Here is a 15,934-nt window from a genome sequence, read left to right as displayed (position 1 = left end):
AGTTACTGTGGCATCAGTGAAGTACTACGATCGACCGGACAGCTTGTCGCTGGAGGTGAAGGTGTAAAGTAGGCTTTTATTGGTTTCTCTTTGTGACCTGACTGTGCATTTTAAGCTTTCCTTCCGTGTCATATGCTTAGGTTTCATTATGTCTAATCAGCTTTTATCTTCTGGGTATCTTCTTAAGAATTACAGTGCGACGGCAGTATCTGTGAATGTTCTAGCACCACGTGGGGAGCAAACCACTTTCCGGGGTTTTCTCACCACTGTGAAGAGTTTCTGTTTAAGAAGCGGGTGTTCTGTGGGATGCAGAGCAGCAACTGAAGGTCAAGCTGACGGAGACAGGTATGTCTGTCCCCTCCAGTTCTGGGTCCCTTGGAGCTTCCAGTGTTTTAGCAGATGATATTGCATAGCATGTTTGCTTCTGAAAGGCTAGTGTTTGTGACTAAATTCCTAAATTTCTACACAACCTCCTCTGAAGGTTAAAAGCTTTCAGGAAGTAGGTGTTTGCCATCAACTGAGAGCAGCAGCACCCTTCTACTTCCATTTCACAGAAGACTATTATCAGTCTTCCTTCAAACGTTTTGCACACTACAAAAAAACATTGCACAAATGTTTGAATTTGTCGTAGGTATCTAGAAACCTAGGTATAAAGGCTGCATTGTTCGACGTTCACATGCTAGATACTTCAGACTTTCTAACAAGCCAGCCCCAAAGCAGGGAACAAGCTCCTCGTAGCAGACTGAAGAGCATATTTTCCCATGCTTTTAGGCAGAAAGCCTGGGTAACGTAGATGACGTACCCGTAACCGGGATGATCGGGGAACAAAGGCTAGCGTGGGAGCTTCAGAGGCTCTCGTGGTTCTGTCTGGCTTTAATGCGTGGTTGGTAAACTAAACCAGGTTTAGAATAAATATTATCCCTCTACTTCATACTTTCACCTGGCAGTCAGTTGCTGCTTTTCACTGTTAGCACGGATGTCTCACTTTTATAATAGCTGGTTAATACGTCATTTTTCAAATATCTCTAGAAACAACTGTTAGGATTAACGAGTTATGCACCGAAGCTGCTTTTTAATTCCAGATCACAAGTTTAATTTAGCTCAAATGTGGGATTAAAAAAAGAAAAAGAAGATTGAGACTCTCAGGAATGCTCAGTCGAGTTGTTCGCTGGTTTCGGGACTTGTTTCGCGTTCCAGTCACAAAGACAGTCGACCAATTGCTTGCAGCGCTCCTCCAGCCTGTTACTGGCTCTGAGATTTTACAGCAAGGTGAGGGAACTTCCTTTCCAAGACCTTCTGCCTCGTCTTCTGTAGGTTTTGCCTTCTTGCCCTTCTACGTAAAGATTTTTCAAGTCTGAGCCTGCAATAAAGAAGTCAGTGTGGTTAACTTCTAGATAGCTTGTAACATCCTTAATCAGCTCACCCCCCTAATGAAATAGAGGCCCCCAGTGATTAACAACTTCAGGATTAATTTCCTTTCAATGAGCAAAAAGGCCTGCAAAGCAAACTATTTTTTTTCTTCCGCTTTTGGATTCTACAGATACTCAGCCTTTGGGAGGATCTCAGATACTCTGCACGTAAAATGACTTTTACAGTACAACTTCATAGATAACCAAGTCTCTTTGTAACTAAGATGGGAACAGCAAAAAGAAACAGAGCAAGCTGTAATTTTTAAAAGCCGCCTTTTCAGTCTACTAGCTGTAAAACAACAAGATTACTGCTATTTTTTCCTTGGAAAGTGCAATAAGGAGGACTGAGGAATAGATCAGAAAGTAACTTTCAAAAAAATCTTTTTACCTGATGAAGTGATTCACATGAGGTAAGTAATAGAATTTCCTCTTTTTGTATTTTTTGTTCAAGTACCATGGTATTGGCCATTCCTTGTAAGTGTACCTGTTAAAGACAGACAAAAGTGATTATAGAACGTTTTTTCTTTTTTTTTTTTGTCTTCATTCTTGGATTCGACCAGTTACGCTTGGTTACAGTAGGGTGGGAAAGTGGTCTGACCAGTAGATTGCAAAATTTATATGTGGGTATTTACTTTCAGCTCTATTGCTGGCTTGGTTTGTAGCTACATCTCACACGTAGCTCAGCGTCTTTCTGGAGCAAGTGGCCTTGCTTTAAAAACTGTAGGTGTTTGAAGGGAGAGCCCAATATAGACAGTGATTCTTTGCATTTATATTTTAGTTACTCCTTCATAAGAAAACTTTCAAAAGCTGATGTGAACAAACAGTGTGTGAAGGGAGTTTTGTTTCTACTACAATTTTCTTTTGAATGCCAGCATTTGAGTGTCATGTCAAGTGCAAGTCTGCCTGAACATAAGTCTTTCCCTCTAACTACAGACTCTTATTATTTCTGTTCGGGGTTTCTTTTGCGTATGGGCTGCACAGATGGCTTGTGCAGACTTACCTACAGCCTCCAGCGCATCCAGATTGCGTCAGACCTACTCTTATGTGTATTGCACAGTTTCTGCATGTGCTTAAGGACCATTTTGTGTTGTCTGCCCTGTCCCCCTGCTTTAACTGGGGACCAAACTTCCAAATACGTGGGCAAACCCTTCTTTGTGGACAGTGTTTCCAAGCAGAAAGAGGTGTACAGAAGCCTTATCCCTAGAGATGTAAATCTAGTGGTTAGTGCATTTAGTACCCTGCTGATTTATATTTAATGGCTAAACAAATGGATAACAACTCAAAATTCACCGTTATTATAATGTGTGACCTTCTGTTATCTACAGTTACTGCAATTATTGCTTCCAATGCCAATCTGATGAGGGTAAAATACTGGTTGATGAAACAGGTGGTCCTGCCAGAGCCTTCAGCGTCATCCCCTGAAACTACGGATTACTGAAAGTATCTGGACAACAAATAATTCTAAAGGTAGAAGCTTCTAAGTTCAGTATCTGCCCAGACTAGCAGGGAGTTCCAGCGGGTGCTTAGGTGGTCTCAGGCAATACTTTGGGTGGTGCAGTCAGAACACAGTTGTCCCCCAGTGTGTGGATTTTGCCTGGTAACTAGGGAAGTCCAGAGGGTTCAGCTTGAACAGTGCTCCCTCCTTCATTTGTGTGTTACAGAATCGCTACATAACAGACATTCTCCCAGCACAGAAATCCTGTTAGCTACATGGAACTAATTTTGTTATCGTTAATGGTAGGGTTTGCTATTGAATTACTTAGCAGCAATTATAACCACATTAAAAAAAAAAAAAAAACCAAAACCCAAAACTCAAGAAGCAGCTGAATGCTGACCAGAAAACATGTTTCTTTCCATACAGTATAAGCATCCTTTCTTGATTAGATAAGGATTTTCTAGTAAAGAGACATACCACAAGGAAAAATTCACACGTATGAAGAAACAAAAAGTTTTCCATACCAGTAGGTGCGTCCTAAGAAGTCATGTCTCCACTCGCCAGGTACTGGCTTTTCATGGCCAGTTTGTAAAAGCCTCAGAGCAATTTCTCTTTCTCTGACAACCAAGTCTATATTTTTCATAGATTTTTCTACCTGGAAATAGGAAATAGTTTCAGGATGAGGCAACAAAACACAATGCTGACAACTTAAAAGATCTCAAGTGAAGATCTAAGACAAAATTTAAAGGAAAAGCAAAAGTAAAACAGGCTAGGAGTTCCATCATGAGTAATCTCACAGTTGGGGACTGAGCGAAACAGTGAAGAAGGGTGCTGAAAGCAGCTAACTTACAGGTAGAAGAGGGAGGAAATAACTGACGGTCTGCATATTCATGAAAGACTACAGAATACATAAAGCCAAACGTAATGCTGATGCCAGAAGCAGAGAAAGCTCTGAGGCAGGAAGAAAGTAGGAGAGGCAAAAGGAGGATATGCTGTCCGCGTTTCTGTCGGGCGGTTTGTAATGGCTGTCTGTTATTCCAGTCTGCGAGCAGCCTCCACAATGCCTGCTGGGAAGCTGCCGTGACCAAACTATGGCACTCGAGCCAAAGGTTTTTAGTCAGGTCTGCCACGGAATATTACTGTAACACACATTACATACGGCAACATGTTAAGTGCTCTGGGAAGCTGCTAGAGCTGATTTTAATAAGCAAATTGCTGTATTTTTGTCTCTGTGCAGTCATAATATTTAACTGCTGCTTGACTTCTGCTTTCCTTGGGCTTCAGCCAAAACCAAACAGGCAATTAGTAAGATTTGACTTTTGAAATGTTGGGGCCACTTAACAAGTTCCCTCCCAAAACAAATTCTACTGTGATTTGGAGTTGCTGAATATGGATGTGTAGGTGGGACTAAGCAGAAAATACTCTTCAGAATGGGAATCACAAATCACGGTTGAGAAACTGTATTATGATAAATGAGAACACGATACGCTAGGGGAGCCAGAGGAGAGTTTTATATTGGATCTTCCCTAATTCCTAAGTACAGTGATGAAATGACTAGAGTAGGAGACCAAATCCGTGTCTGACACAAAAAACAGAGATCATAACACAGCTGCAGATGCATGCGGTGGCAAATACACAGGTCAATGATAAACCATACAAAGAAATTCAGAGGAGCAATGCGAAGGTCAGACTTTTCCCAAGTTAATTTGGATAAATAGGGGGTATCTGAGAATATCTCTCGTGTCAAACGGCTGGGTTATTGAACTGGCCAGTGAAGGTGTAGATTTTCACCTGTGAGACATAAGCATAGAGATGGCAGTCAATTATGAAAGTTTTCAATGGTAAAGATACTGAGGAAAGAATTTAATAAATTAGTTGCAGAATCACAATAATGCGAAAGAAGGAGGGGACAACAAAAGCGAGGACAGCAAAGAACCAAAGAGCCCAAGTTTGGAGAAGACAGTGTCAGGCAGGAAGCTGGCAACAGTGAAGTAGATAAAAAAGTTTGTGAAGGGTTTACTAGGAAGTTTCTAGAAATCCTCCAGTGCAATTTCAGGGCATGAAGATGCCAAAATATTTCTTCACATTGTAACAGGTGGAGAGGCCTTTCCAGCAGTGTTGCATGAGCACAGGGTTTGTGCTTATACTAAATCAGGGAAATATTTTTAAAATGGTCTTTAACATGTTTACAAACACTTTACTTTTCACTCAGCAATTTTACTTAGAGTTACATTTTTAACTAGTAAGAAAAAGTTACCTTTTCTAATCGTTCAGGACTTGGCATAGGCCTGAGTTGTCGCTTTGATTCTTGCTCTAAAGTTAAAAGCATGTTTTTTTCCTTCAGTAGGACGTACCTGGATCAGAAAGCATAGTACTTCAAAAATAATTTCTAGATGCGTTGGCAATTACTCACTCTCTACCCTGCTGGACAGAGCACCTACAACCCCGTACGGAGCTTGTAGGTCGTGACCAGCTGGAGAAAGCCCGGAGGCGGGCAGGGGAGGGCTGACGTACGGGGAGAGGCTGAGGGTAAAAGCGGCAAAGGAGGGAAGAGGTTAACACCAAGCGGTCTTCCACAACCTGACAGAGGCAGACAACTCGTACAGGTGCACAGCAAACGGACATGATACAGCAAGGAAAAAACTACTCACAGTAATAATTAAGCACTAGTTTAGCCCTGGCACGGGTTGTCTAGAGTAGCGATGCAATTTCCAGCCTCAGGGACTTTCAGAATCGGAATGGATGCGGAGCTGGGCAGCCTGATCCAGTTTGGCGGTTAGCCCCCGCAGAGGTCATGCCCAGCCGAGCCCGTCCTGCAGCACGGACAGCCCCCAGAGGGCTCGCACTCAGCCTCCCCTGCCAGCCCTGAGCCCTCCGCGCTGGGCACCGCTATCCCACAGCCACCGCCGTGCAGCCTTCCCATGCTGAGCAGTGCCAGAACTCAGGCTGCTCCAAGCCCAAAGCCGGCTCAAGCACGCAGAGCTGTACGGCAGACTAAATTTACTGGCTAATAAGTTCACTAGCCACATTTTAATAAAACGTGCAGAGCTGCTTTGAAAGCAGAGAAGCTGCTTTGAAAGCAGAGAAGCTACTTTGCTACAACTTACATACCAAAGTTTGTGCAAGTCTTCACTACTCTTGCCCCTTAGCTGCTTTATATTCCATGCATCCCCTGTAAAATAAATAAAATTTTTTTAAAAAATCAATTTAATAGAATAAAGTTCTATTCTGGAAAAAAAAGTGTGCTTCTATTAGCAGGCTCAGCTAACTCAACAGAACAAGATTCACTTTTTTAAAAAAATACTACCTCTTGGAAAGCTATCCTGGTGGATATTCAGCTTGGCTTTGAATGTACAAACACATTAAAAAGGCAATGACATGTACTGTTTATTTGTGTTTGTAAAAGGCTGGGAACAGGGAAAGCTAGGTGAATCTTTACATTGAAATATTTTTCTTCCATGGTACTGTGTATTTCATCAAAGAACATCTCTTCCGTGATGCACTCTCACTTCAGAGCAAGGCAGAGGATTTACAGCAAAATGTTTTGCTGCATGATAGCTATTTGCTTTCATAAGCACAGAATACACAGAAAAAGTATAATTAAGAGGCATAAAATGCACAAGTATATTTATGTACATGTACACATAAAAATACGTTGTATGTAGCTATGAATATTTTCTATAATGCAAAAGAATAGGTCAGATTTCAGCTGAGCCCAAGTGGCTCAAAGATCTCTACCAGAAATGCTAAATATAACTCACCAGACTTTACGGTTTTTTCTCCCCAGTTTCTGGGATCATCAAAAAACTCCTCCAGACCTTTCCGAGACGAAGTAGTGTGCAGAAACTTCCACTGGTGGAGAGGCTCAACTTTTGCTGGGTTCTTGCGGAACAGATTCAGCGTCAATCCGCTTAAGAATTAGAAGGAAAATGACAGATGATGAGAAAAATACTACTCATCTCAATGGGAGTGGCTCTTTCATTCACAGAGGCACAGTTCCTACAGAGAGGCGAATACCACAGTCCAGGGGGAAAAGGTAGGGGTTCAGTTCTTCATAAAACCGTCATCTCGATGTGGAAATGTGGTAGCGATTCGGAAGTGGGGAGCAGCAGTAAGCCGGAGCCGCGCCCTGCAGGACGGCGCGCTCCTACGCTGGCGCCTCCTCAGGGCAGGGGCGGCAAAGGCGCGGGCGCGGAAGGCCCGGGGCCAGGCCTCGCACCGCGCCCGCACAGGGCCGCGCCGCGGGAGCCCCTCCGCCGCCCCCAGCCAGGCCTCGGGAGCCAGGCCGGGCACCCGGACCGCCCCCGCCCGCCCAGGCCGCCTCTTCCCCCCTCCGGCAACCGCGCTGCGGCCCGCCAGGCGCCCGTCCCCACCCCGGCCTCAGCCTCGGCCCCTCGCCCCGGCGCCTACCCGGGGAGGCCGGCAGCCGCCCAGCCCGGCCGCGCCCCCGGCAGCCGCAGCGCGCCCGTGAGGCGCCGGCACAGGGCGGCCACGGCCGTCGGCATCGCCCCGCCGGCCGCCATCGCCCCGCCGCCGCTCCCACAGGGCCCGGGCGGGCGCCGGAAGGAGAGTGAAGGACCTGCCCTTCTCCAAGATGGCGGCCGCCTGGCTTCACCCCCGCCGCGGAAAGTCGCGCCGCCGGCCCCGCCCACCTGCCAGTTCCAGCCATGGCGGCCATGAGCCTGCTGCTGCGGGCAGCGGCTACCTGCGGAGCTCGGCGGGCGGCGAGCGGCACCCGCCTCCCCGGGCTCGCCGGGGCCGCCCGCCTCCCCGGCGCCGTCGGTAGGGTCTCGGCGGAGGGCATGCCGAGGGCGGGCGGGTGTGCCAGGGGCGGGGTGACCTTGGGGAGCGGAGGAGAGGGGCGCTCCTGAGGAGAGGGGCGTGGGGGGCCGCCGCCGCCGCCTCAGGGGGGTCCGCCCGCCGCCTCAGGGAGGCCCGCCCGCCGCGGCCGGTGCGAGGCGGGGACCGCCTGGGCTCCCGGCTCGGGGCGGTCGCTGGGCTCGGGCCTTTCCCCGCCGCCCGGGCGCTGGGGCCGGGCGGGGGCGCGGAGCTGGGCGGCGGGGACCGCGGGCTGCTGCGGCTCCTCCCTGGCCGGGCGGGTGGGGGGCACCCCGTCAGCGGGCGGGAACGTCCCCGAGGGCCGCAGCCTGCCCCCGTTCCCCCCAGGAATGGCATTTCGGGGGTAGAGCGTGGGTCGAAATGGGCGGCGGGCCAAGCTCCCCAACACGCTGATCTGTGAATTTACTCGGCCCCGTACAGTCACATTCCGTGATCTCGTCCTGGGACTTACAGGAAGAAATAGATCTATGGCTAAGGTTAGAAAACAAATAGGTTTATATTTTATGACGGGTAACGTATTTCTAGCAAAATAGGAAATTAGTTCGGGCAGGCTTTTAGGAACATTGATGTCCTCCAGAAAACCAGCTCGTAACTACTCAGCCGGTGCTGTGTGCTGCCTTTTTTATTTTTTTTTCCACACGCGTTGCTGACCTTATCCTGGCACAGTCACCAAAGGGAGAAAAAAACCATAACACTTGGGTTCAATTTTCAGCTCCTGTACGACACAGCAGCGGACATGGGAAGAGAATGTTTATTATCAAGGCAACAAGTTTTTATGATACTCGGTTTCTGAACTTGTTGGTGAGTTAAAAACAAATTTATTTCATTCAGTGTAACGCGTCCCTTGCAAATCGCGTAAGAGTGTCTGAAATACGATTTCCTCTGTTGTTTACGTGACAGCGTCTAAAATGTGGTTGGCACTATTCACATAAACAAGAATTGCCAGTCCTCCTCCTAAAGCATTTTTTGTCAGAATTCTGTTGTAAAATCTGGGCCAGGTGAAGTAAAAAGATGGGCTAAATGGCAAAGGTGGTGATAGGTACTTAAATTAATGCTGTAGGAGTGTTCTTAAATTATGTGTCTGTGTTCATATATGTGTAACCTACAAGCGCTTTCCACTCCATCCTCCTTTTTAACACGTGTTAGGTTACTCTCCTGCGGGGTTTGCCTTCAGTTACCTAAACCACTAATAGCAGAGATTAGACTTAGGAAGCCTGACCCCTCAAAGTTAGGAAGTTCAGCGCCTAAAAAGCTGTGTTTCGGATAAAGCCTATTCCGATGGGTAACAGCCCGCTTGATCCAGCTCCCCTCGTGTGATGGGGCTTCCTTTATCCGCCTTCCGCAGCTGCCAAAGCCAGCTGCGGTGGTATTCATGTTGTATTATATTGCGTTGGTGTTAGCACCTCGTTACAGTGAAATGCTGAAGCCAGCCATCGCAAGATGCTGCGACAGCATTCAGGGAAGGCGTTACTGTCTGCCTCTGCAGAGGCTGACCCCTCTGGGGGACTGAAAGCTGAACTCAATAGGCTCATGGCCTGACACAGCATCGCTGTTTCTGTATTCTAGTTTGTTAATTAGCTCGTTTTCAGCAGCAATATGTCTTTACATACAACATCCCTATCTAACCTATGAATGCAGATCTAAGAATTCTTGGCTGTTACGTCATTTTCAGACTAACCTCATCTAAATTTTGTCAGGCGTCTGAGATTCCCATGCTGTTTCTTTTTCTTTTTATCCCCTGTACAGAGATTCTATGTATTTCTGACGGGAATACCAGTGGCGCTATTCATAACATATGTCAACATCTTCATTGGTGAGTACTCTGTCAGGACGAAGCTAGCACACAGGCAAAGTCATTAAATGGAAACTAAGCGTGCTGGGTAGAAAAAAGAGATCTTTTAAGGCTTGCTCTTTGGAAGACCGTGAAATAGGCCTAACAGTTGCAGTAATATTGTATAAGTACGTAGAAGATGTTCCCAGTATTTTTATTCTTCTGTAGTTGTTGCTATTTTTTTTAAAAAGCTTTCCACATTCTTAAAAGAGGAAAAATCGCATCTTTTGGCAGTCTTTCAAACATCAGTGAGGTTCAGTGGACAGTTCTTCTGTATTCAAATGAGGAGTCGGTATTACCTTGTTTTATATGCATCTTTAAGAAGGCTGCATACACTGCAACTGTTGCTTTTTATCTAGCAAAAAAGCCAAAATTCTGCTTGGCAATACGTGTTTTTAATCTACTACTGTAATAATATGGAATTAATTTAATAGAGAAATGAGGAAAAATCCATGCTTTCAGCTCATATGCTTTAAAGGGCATTTCTGTGGATTTGGTCTTAGTTATTTCTTCTGCATAGCTGCAGATTTCACCCTTCTGTTGCGTGGCTTGAAGTCTATGAGCTGAATACAGGCAGTGAAGTGTCTGGAAAAATTACAAGTCCGATTTTTCTGAATAGAGCTCAGATTGAGGGATTAAGTACTCTCCATGTGAAATAATGATCTTTTCTTCGTGTGAAAGGCAGAATATAAGGCACTTTTAAAAAAAAAAAAAAAAATCTTGTATGAAATGTTCCTTCCCTCCTTTCCTTGTCAGGTGAAGCTGAACTTGCAGAGATTCCCGAAGGTTATATTCCAGAGTACTGGGAATACTACAAAGTGAGTGTAACACATAAAAGGGTGGCATGTTATGGGCAGCCTTCCCCTTGAGGATACTTTTGGGAGTAAAATGTGTGGAGTATGATAACGAGGATGGCCGTATCCCTGCCATTGGGTATCCGTGTAGTAGAACTCAAATTGTGCAGTTATGATTTTGGTAAACTTGCTTTTTTTTCAGCTTTGTGGAACATGCGTGTTGCTGTAGGAAATCTGTTTATTGACACAAGTAGATGCAAATGATCTGTAGCTTCATGCAAGTAAACTGCTGAAGCTATACGCCAAGAGTTCTTTTGTAATATTCCTAAATAGTAAGAACAGCCTTCTGTTCTCTTTGTTCCTCGCATGCAGTTTTTGTCTTTGTTTCTTGCTCTGGAACTACAACATCTTAAGACGCTGGAGTTTAAAAAGTGCCATTACTCTCTTCTGTATTGTTTGCTAACGTTGTTTGAAAGTCCAACATCACACATGCTTTTATATCTAGAATTGAGGATTTTTATAGTCAGAAACTCAAGGTTATACTTTTTTCGTTTCATTGTATTTTCTTAAAATTAGTCCCTGGCTTCTTGCTGCAAGCGCTTTTTTGTTTTTGATAGGGAGCAATTGAATTCAGCAATACTGTTATGACTGTTTCAACTCATTTAGACTGTTGTTCCCAGTGAAATGACCTCTGTGTGGAAGCAAAACTTTAAAATGTTACTGATTACAGTAAGAGGTTTGGAGTCCATTTCTATGATTACAGTGGCAGTTTAAGGAACTTTACTTCAACAGAAAGAAAATAAATCACATCTTCCATTACCTTTTAGTTTTGCTACAGAATAGTCATCTGCAGGTTATCTTGGCATTAGAAATGGCAAAAGAAATACAGCTTTTTAGGGTTCTGATCTTACAAATAGTTGAGCGTGTTTTTTAACTTTACTATTGTGGTTTGAATGGCAGCACCCATAGTGTTGACGTTTTCAGGACTGGGAAGGTGCAAAATGATTTAGTTATGATGACGTTTCTACTTGGAAATTGCATGAATAATCTCCGCTTTTCTATTTTCCAGCACCCTATAAGTCGCTGGATAGCTCGTTACTTCCTTGACCCCCCTGAAAAGCACTACGAGAAAGAGATGGCTGTGCTTGATGTTGAAGCGAAGAAAACTGAACTGAGGTATGTTATAGAGTTGAGGGGTTTAAAATACCGATACAGACGGTAGTTGACTCTCTTACTTGGCTCAACATACGGAGTCGGACGCTGCCATAACGTGCTTATTTATGTGTCACTTGGCCCCAAGCGCTTGCTGGGCTGGCTGGTGGCGAAGGGGGAGTTCGGGTGTCTGTAGGCCCTGCCTTCTCAGTGTTAAGGTTACCAGAACTGGAACGATCCCAGGGCAGTCTCATAAAACAAGAGTCTCTCTTCAAAACAGTTCATATTTATACAGGTATAGCTCTGTCTTCCTGGGCCAGGACACGAACAGCTCTTTTTGCCTCTGCTGATGCTTATAGCTTAACTGAGTAGCTAAACGGCAGTTACAGGAGTGGTCACGTTCCTTGGTGCTGTTGAAAATTTTGTGGGCAGCGACGACATTGTTGTACTGAGTTTAATCTATACTTAGAGGCGGTACAAGAAATTCTGAGTTCCGCACACTGTTGCTATTGGGACCGAGACAGCGTAGCTCTTACCATCGCATGTACTTCTGATTTTCTTGCTCCTATTTATTTTTAGTTGAAAGCTGTATCAAAACTATCCAGCCCTTTACTAGGCAAGAACCTGTGACGGAACTCCTGCAAGTATTTTTATTACTCTTTTGTGAGATGACTTGCTGAAAAAAATTGAAATAGAAGGATGTAATAGCTCATGTTTTCGTTGAACCCATCGTATTTTGGTATTACCTATGTTCCAGTAGTACTTATAAACCAGAGATGCTAAGCTCATTGCTGCGGTCAGTAATGCCCTGACGTTAAACGTTGATCTGTGTATGATCAGAAGCAATGAACTTCATGTTTAGTGTGTCTGTCGCTCTTTTTTTTCAGGCTGATGGAGCTGGAGGCGCGCAGACTGATGAGACACAGGGGAGACGGACCTTGGTATCATTATGAAACACCTGATAAAAATCTTGTTGACAATTCTATGAAATCCACACCTGACAATTAAACAATTTTCAGACGGTGTGCACGGTCTTAAATGCATACCGGTAAATTGTGAGTGAGCTATGTAATATACATCCTGCCGTTTACTGACGGAAATGAATAAAAATAAACGACGTTTGTGTTGATTCTGATAATTTGAAAGAAACTGCGTGGCACTTGAGCTCGCACAGCTGTTCAGGTTGTTAATCAGGGAAAAGGCCTTGTGTCAGCTGCCAACAATTACTCCTTTTCTCCAGAACATCAGTGTAGAATGGGCTTTGTGACCTGACATATGTGAAACAAGTTGGTAATATTAGTCTTCATCAGGTGATTTCTAGTGTTTAAAGTTTTAAATGAAAGGACCAGGAATCTGAAAGGCTTTTTTCTTTCACAATGCCTTGCATCAGATAATTTGTGGAAGATGAACTAAGTAAGAAAAATACCTTCAGATCTTTGGAATATCAGGATTATATCTACCACTTTGGACAAATACTTTCTTTCTCATTACTTGTAGTCAAAGTCATCTTTCACTGTTTTTTCCCAGCTTGCATATTGTTCAACATCTGCTATAATTTTCTCTGCATTATCTCAAAAGTTTCTCTCTGTAGATACCTGTTAATACCTTTCATCCCTAATAATGTCAGACGTGCTGGTCCTTCACTAGTTTTGTCACCAGTTTTAAACTTTTTTCCTCTTGTGTATGTGTAATTTATGCCTGTCTGCTCTTTCATTTTCTCCAGTCTCTCCTCCAATACAGTCTGTGTCTGTAAAAGACTTCTTGAAGAGCCTCTTTAAAAAAAAAAAAAAAAAAAAAAAAAACAAAACAAAAACAACAAACCAAACCCCCAAAAAACCCCAAAGATGACTGACTTCGGTGCATCTTTCAGAACTGGACACTTCTCTGTGTAGATCATCCAAAAAGTGGTCTTTCCAGAACGTCTTTCTACATTGTTCTGTTTTGGTTTGGGTTTTTTTCTTGGTTTTTTTTTAATGGTTTGTTTTTAAATGAGGTTTAAAAGCAGAACGGGTACTTTTGCTCTGATACATGCTTCCTATTGTATGTGGTAATAGATCTAAAACAGAGCCACATACTCCCTGTGGGGCAGAAAGGATCTTCACTGCTGAAAACGCGGTCAGTGCTCAGTAAATACGTTAATATTTCAGAAAACTCGTACTGAGGGGTACCTACCGTTGTCACATAATTTTCATGTTTTAAATATATGTCTAGTGGCATGGAGAATCGCAGGCCAAGTGGTTGTGGGGAGGATAGTCTTCAGAATTAATTTTAAGAAGGCTTTGGTTTTATTACCTCAGATCTCTCCTGTGTTTTCAGAAGGCAGAATTAAGACAGAAGTGCTTGCCTAGACCAATGACTATCTATATTGTCAGATGCGGGAGTAGAAAGCAAAGGAGAAGTTCTTAAACAGTTAGAAGCGTGTGGTGCATCTACATTCACATTTTAGTGATTTTAGGGGGTGCCAAGCCTTTCAGGTACTCTTGAAAACATCCCACAGTTCCTAGGCTAAAGTCTGTGCTCTGTCACGTAAAGCTTCTCGTGAGTAGGAAGAATCTAAGTGGACAAATATTAAACTAAGTATTTTCCTAGTAACTGCTGCGTATCTACCATTTTCAGCAATATGTTCTAGTTATTAACTGTTATTAACCAAGAACAAATTAAGAAATACATAAGGCGGATAAGGCAAGTTGCACCTGAGGACATGCACACACATACCTGCCGTGCGTTTTCAGAAACGTGCAGCTATTTTTCTACACCACTTCTGACAACTGACGTAAGGAATCTAGAGGGTACGCTCTTTATCTGGCAGGCTTTTGCCACTAGAGGGGTGCGTTTCCTCAGGTTCTGCCGGCCGTGGTATCCCTCTGGTTTTTATCTCCCGCAGGAGGGCGACGGAAAGAGCCTCTTACTGTTTGTGACCCTAAACTATCTGCCCGTGTTCAAAATTCCCACTTTTTTAAGGAAATAAGCCCAAGTCCTTTCGTAACCCAGATCATCTTGCGGTTTCAAACTGTTAAAACACGTAATGAATTTCTTTCTTTACGTTAAGTGACGCTGCGCAGCCTATTTTAAGCAAAGAACGCCTTGTTTGCTGCTTCCTAGCACTGCCAAACATTAGAAAGACTCTGATTTTGTATCCGTGCTTTGACTTGTCCTTTTTCTTTGAGTCAATCTTTCAAGCTAGATGCCTTGTATGTCTTACTATGGCTCTCACTGGTTATAAATGCCGAGTTAATCGTAAGAGAGGCCATTAAAAAAGCACAAAGCCTTCTCAGGCAAAATAAATCTGTCCGGTGACCCTGTATTTGTGTTTTTTATCCAGCATCCAGTGCTTACAAGTCTTTGATGTAATACCTGTTCTTGAATAAGTCTAAAGGGATTTCATTGGCATCACACTCTGCCCTCGGTATTTCACGTTGCTCCCAACGCTTAATTTTTTGCTGGAAGAATTGCTGAGAACAGACTGCGCCGGTCTGCTCGCTCTCCCAGCCGGTTTCTTCACAGCTGTATAGAACATACATTTTTCAACGTTGTTAATTGAGATTTTACTAGAACCACCTTTTGAAACCTCATTTTTGAGGTAAAAGGTGGTTTAGCAAAGGTCACATCACCTGCTTGGAAGTGATCGATGAATCCTTGGATGTAATGCGGCCTAGGGGTGGAAGGCTATTTGTCTACATTATATGTCTTCGTTTTAAATGGATCAGTCATTTCTTCAGCCCTGCTGCTGTCAGGCATATGTAATAGTTATAGAATCATAGAATAGTAGAATGGTTTAGGTTGGAAAAGCCCTTTTAGATCATCCAGCCCAACCGTTAACCCAGCGCTGCCAAGGCCACCACTAAACCAAGTCCCCAAACACCACATCCACCTGGCTTTTAAACACCCCCAGGGACGGGGACTCAGCCCCTGCCCCGGGCAGCCTGGGCCAGGGCCTGACAGCCCTTTCCGGGAAGAAATTAGATATTGCTTGAAAAAAAAATATTATTTCAATGTGTTTTTTTCCGACAAAGTTACTTCACTCTATTCCTCCTTCCCCCAACAGTATTCTTTCGACGTGAAAAGCGAGAGAAACGCGGCGAACGCTACGAAAGGCCGTTTTAAGCCACAGGTACCGTCCCTGCAGGCAGGCCCGGGTCCGGCCGCCTCGGGCCGGGCGCTCCCGCCCCGCGTCTCCCCTCAGCTCGCCGCTCCCTCCCCACCCGCCGCTGAGGCGGGGCCCGACCCGGCCGCGCCGGCCCACGGCGCCGGCTGTCAGCGGGAGGGGGCCGAGGGCGGCCGGCACCCCCGGCCCTGCAGGTCAGGGCTCGGCAGCCGCGGGGCCGCCTCAGCCGCCGCCTAACGGCCGCCGGCGGGGCGGGAATCGCCTGAGGAGAGCGGCCCCGCCGCCGCCCCCGCTCGCCGCCGAGGGACGGGCGGAGGCCGCGGGGGGCCGCCGGGCGCGGCCCGCCCCCGCCGCCCTGCCCCTCCCTCC

General features: G+C 45.2%; 2 protein-coding genes across 2 annotated transcripts; one reads left to right on the top strand and one right to left on the bottom strand.

Moving 5' to 3' along the window:
* Positions 1 to 1,066: 1,066 nt before the first annotated feature.
* On the bottom strand, positions 1,067 to 7,424 carry MRPL47 (mitochondrial ribosomal protein L47). The gene is made up of 7 exons (XM_087739474.1): positions 7,255 to 7,424; positions 6,606 to 6,754; positions 5,956 to 6,016; positions 5,102 to 5,198; positions 3,369 to 3,499; positions 1,798 to 1,893; positions 1,067 to 1,360 (listed from the first exon to the last, which is right to left on the bottom strand). Exons 1-7 carry the CDS (start codon positions 7,365 to 7,367, stop codon positions 1,243 to 1,245), a joined length of 765 nt encoding a protein of 254 aa, XP_087595600.1. The 5' UTR covers positions 7,368 to 7,424; the 3' UTR covers positions 1,067 to 1,242.
* Positions 7,425 to 7,468: 44 nt separating this feature from the next.
* NDUFB5 (NADH:ubiquinone oxidoreductase subunit B5) lies at positions 7,469 to 12,589 on the top strand. Its single transcript, XM_087739476.1, has 6 exons — positions 7,469 to 7,626; positions 8,396 to 8,484; positions 9,430 to 9,496; positions 10,271 to 10,332; positions 11,378 to 11,484; positions 12,348 to 12,589. Exons 1-6 carry the CDS (start codon positions 7,512 to 7,514, stop codon positions 12,466 to 12,468), a joined length of 561 nt encoding a protein of 186 aa, XP_087595602.1. The 5' UTR covers positions 7,469 to 7,511; the 3' UTR covers positions 12,469 to 12,589.
* Positions 12,590 to 15,934: the final 3,345 nt, after the last annotated feature.

The sequence above is a fragment of the Nipponia nippon genome, unplaced genomic scaffold (assembly GCF_047370975.1).
Source record: "Nipponia nippon isolate SJK-2023a ecotype South Korea unplaced genomic scaffold, ASM4737097v1 scaffold_7, whole genome shotgun sequence".
NCBI classification, from domain to species: Eukaryota; Metazoa; Chordata; class Aves; order Pelecaniformes; family Threskiornithidae; genus Nipponia; species Nipponia nippon.
This window is presented reverse-complemented; position numbering and strand designations above follow the sequence as displayed.

Excerpts from the sequence above, each read along its gene's own strand:
- MRPL47 (XM_087739474.1), bottom strand. The coding sequence starts at position 7,367 with ATGGCGGCCGGCGGGGCGATGCCGACGGCCGTGGCCGCCCTGTGCCGG. Across the intron at positions 5,199-5,955 it reads GAAGACTTGCACAAACTTTG|GTACGTCCTACTGAAGGAAA; the intron begins GTATGTAAGTTG and ends TTTCTGATCCAG. Across the intron at positions 1,894-3,368 it reads TTCTTAGGACGCACCTACTG|GTACACTTACAAGGAATGGC; the intron begins GTATGGAAAACT and ends TGTCTTTAACAG.
- NDUFB5 (XM_087739476.1), top strand. The coding sequence starts at position 7,512 with ATGGCGGCCATGAGCCTGCTGCTGCGGGCAGCGGCTACCTGCGGAGCT. Across the intron at positions 8,485-9,429 it reads CTCGGTTTCTGAACTTGTTG|AGATTCTATGTATTTCTGAC; the intron begins GTGAGTTAAAAA and ends TCCCCTGTACAG. Across the intron at positions 10,333-11,377 it reads AGTACTGGGAATACTACAAA|CACCCTATAAGTCGCTGGAT; the intron begins GTGAGTGTAACA and ends TCTATTTTCCAG.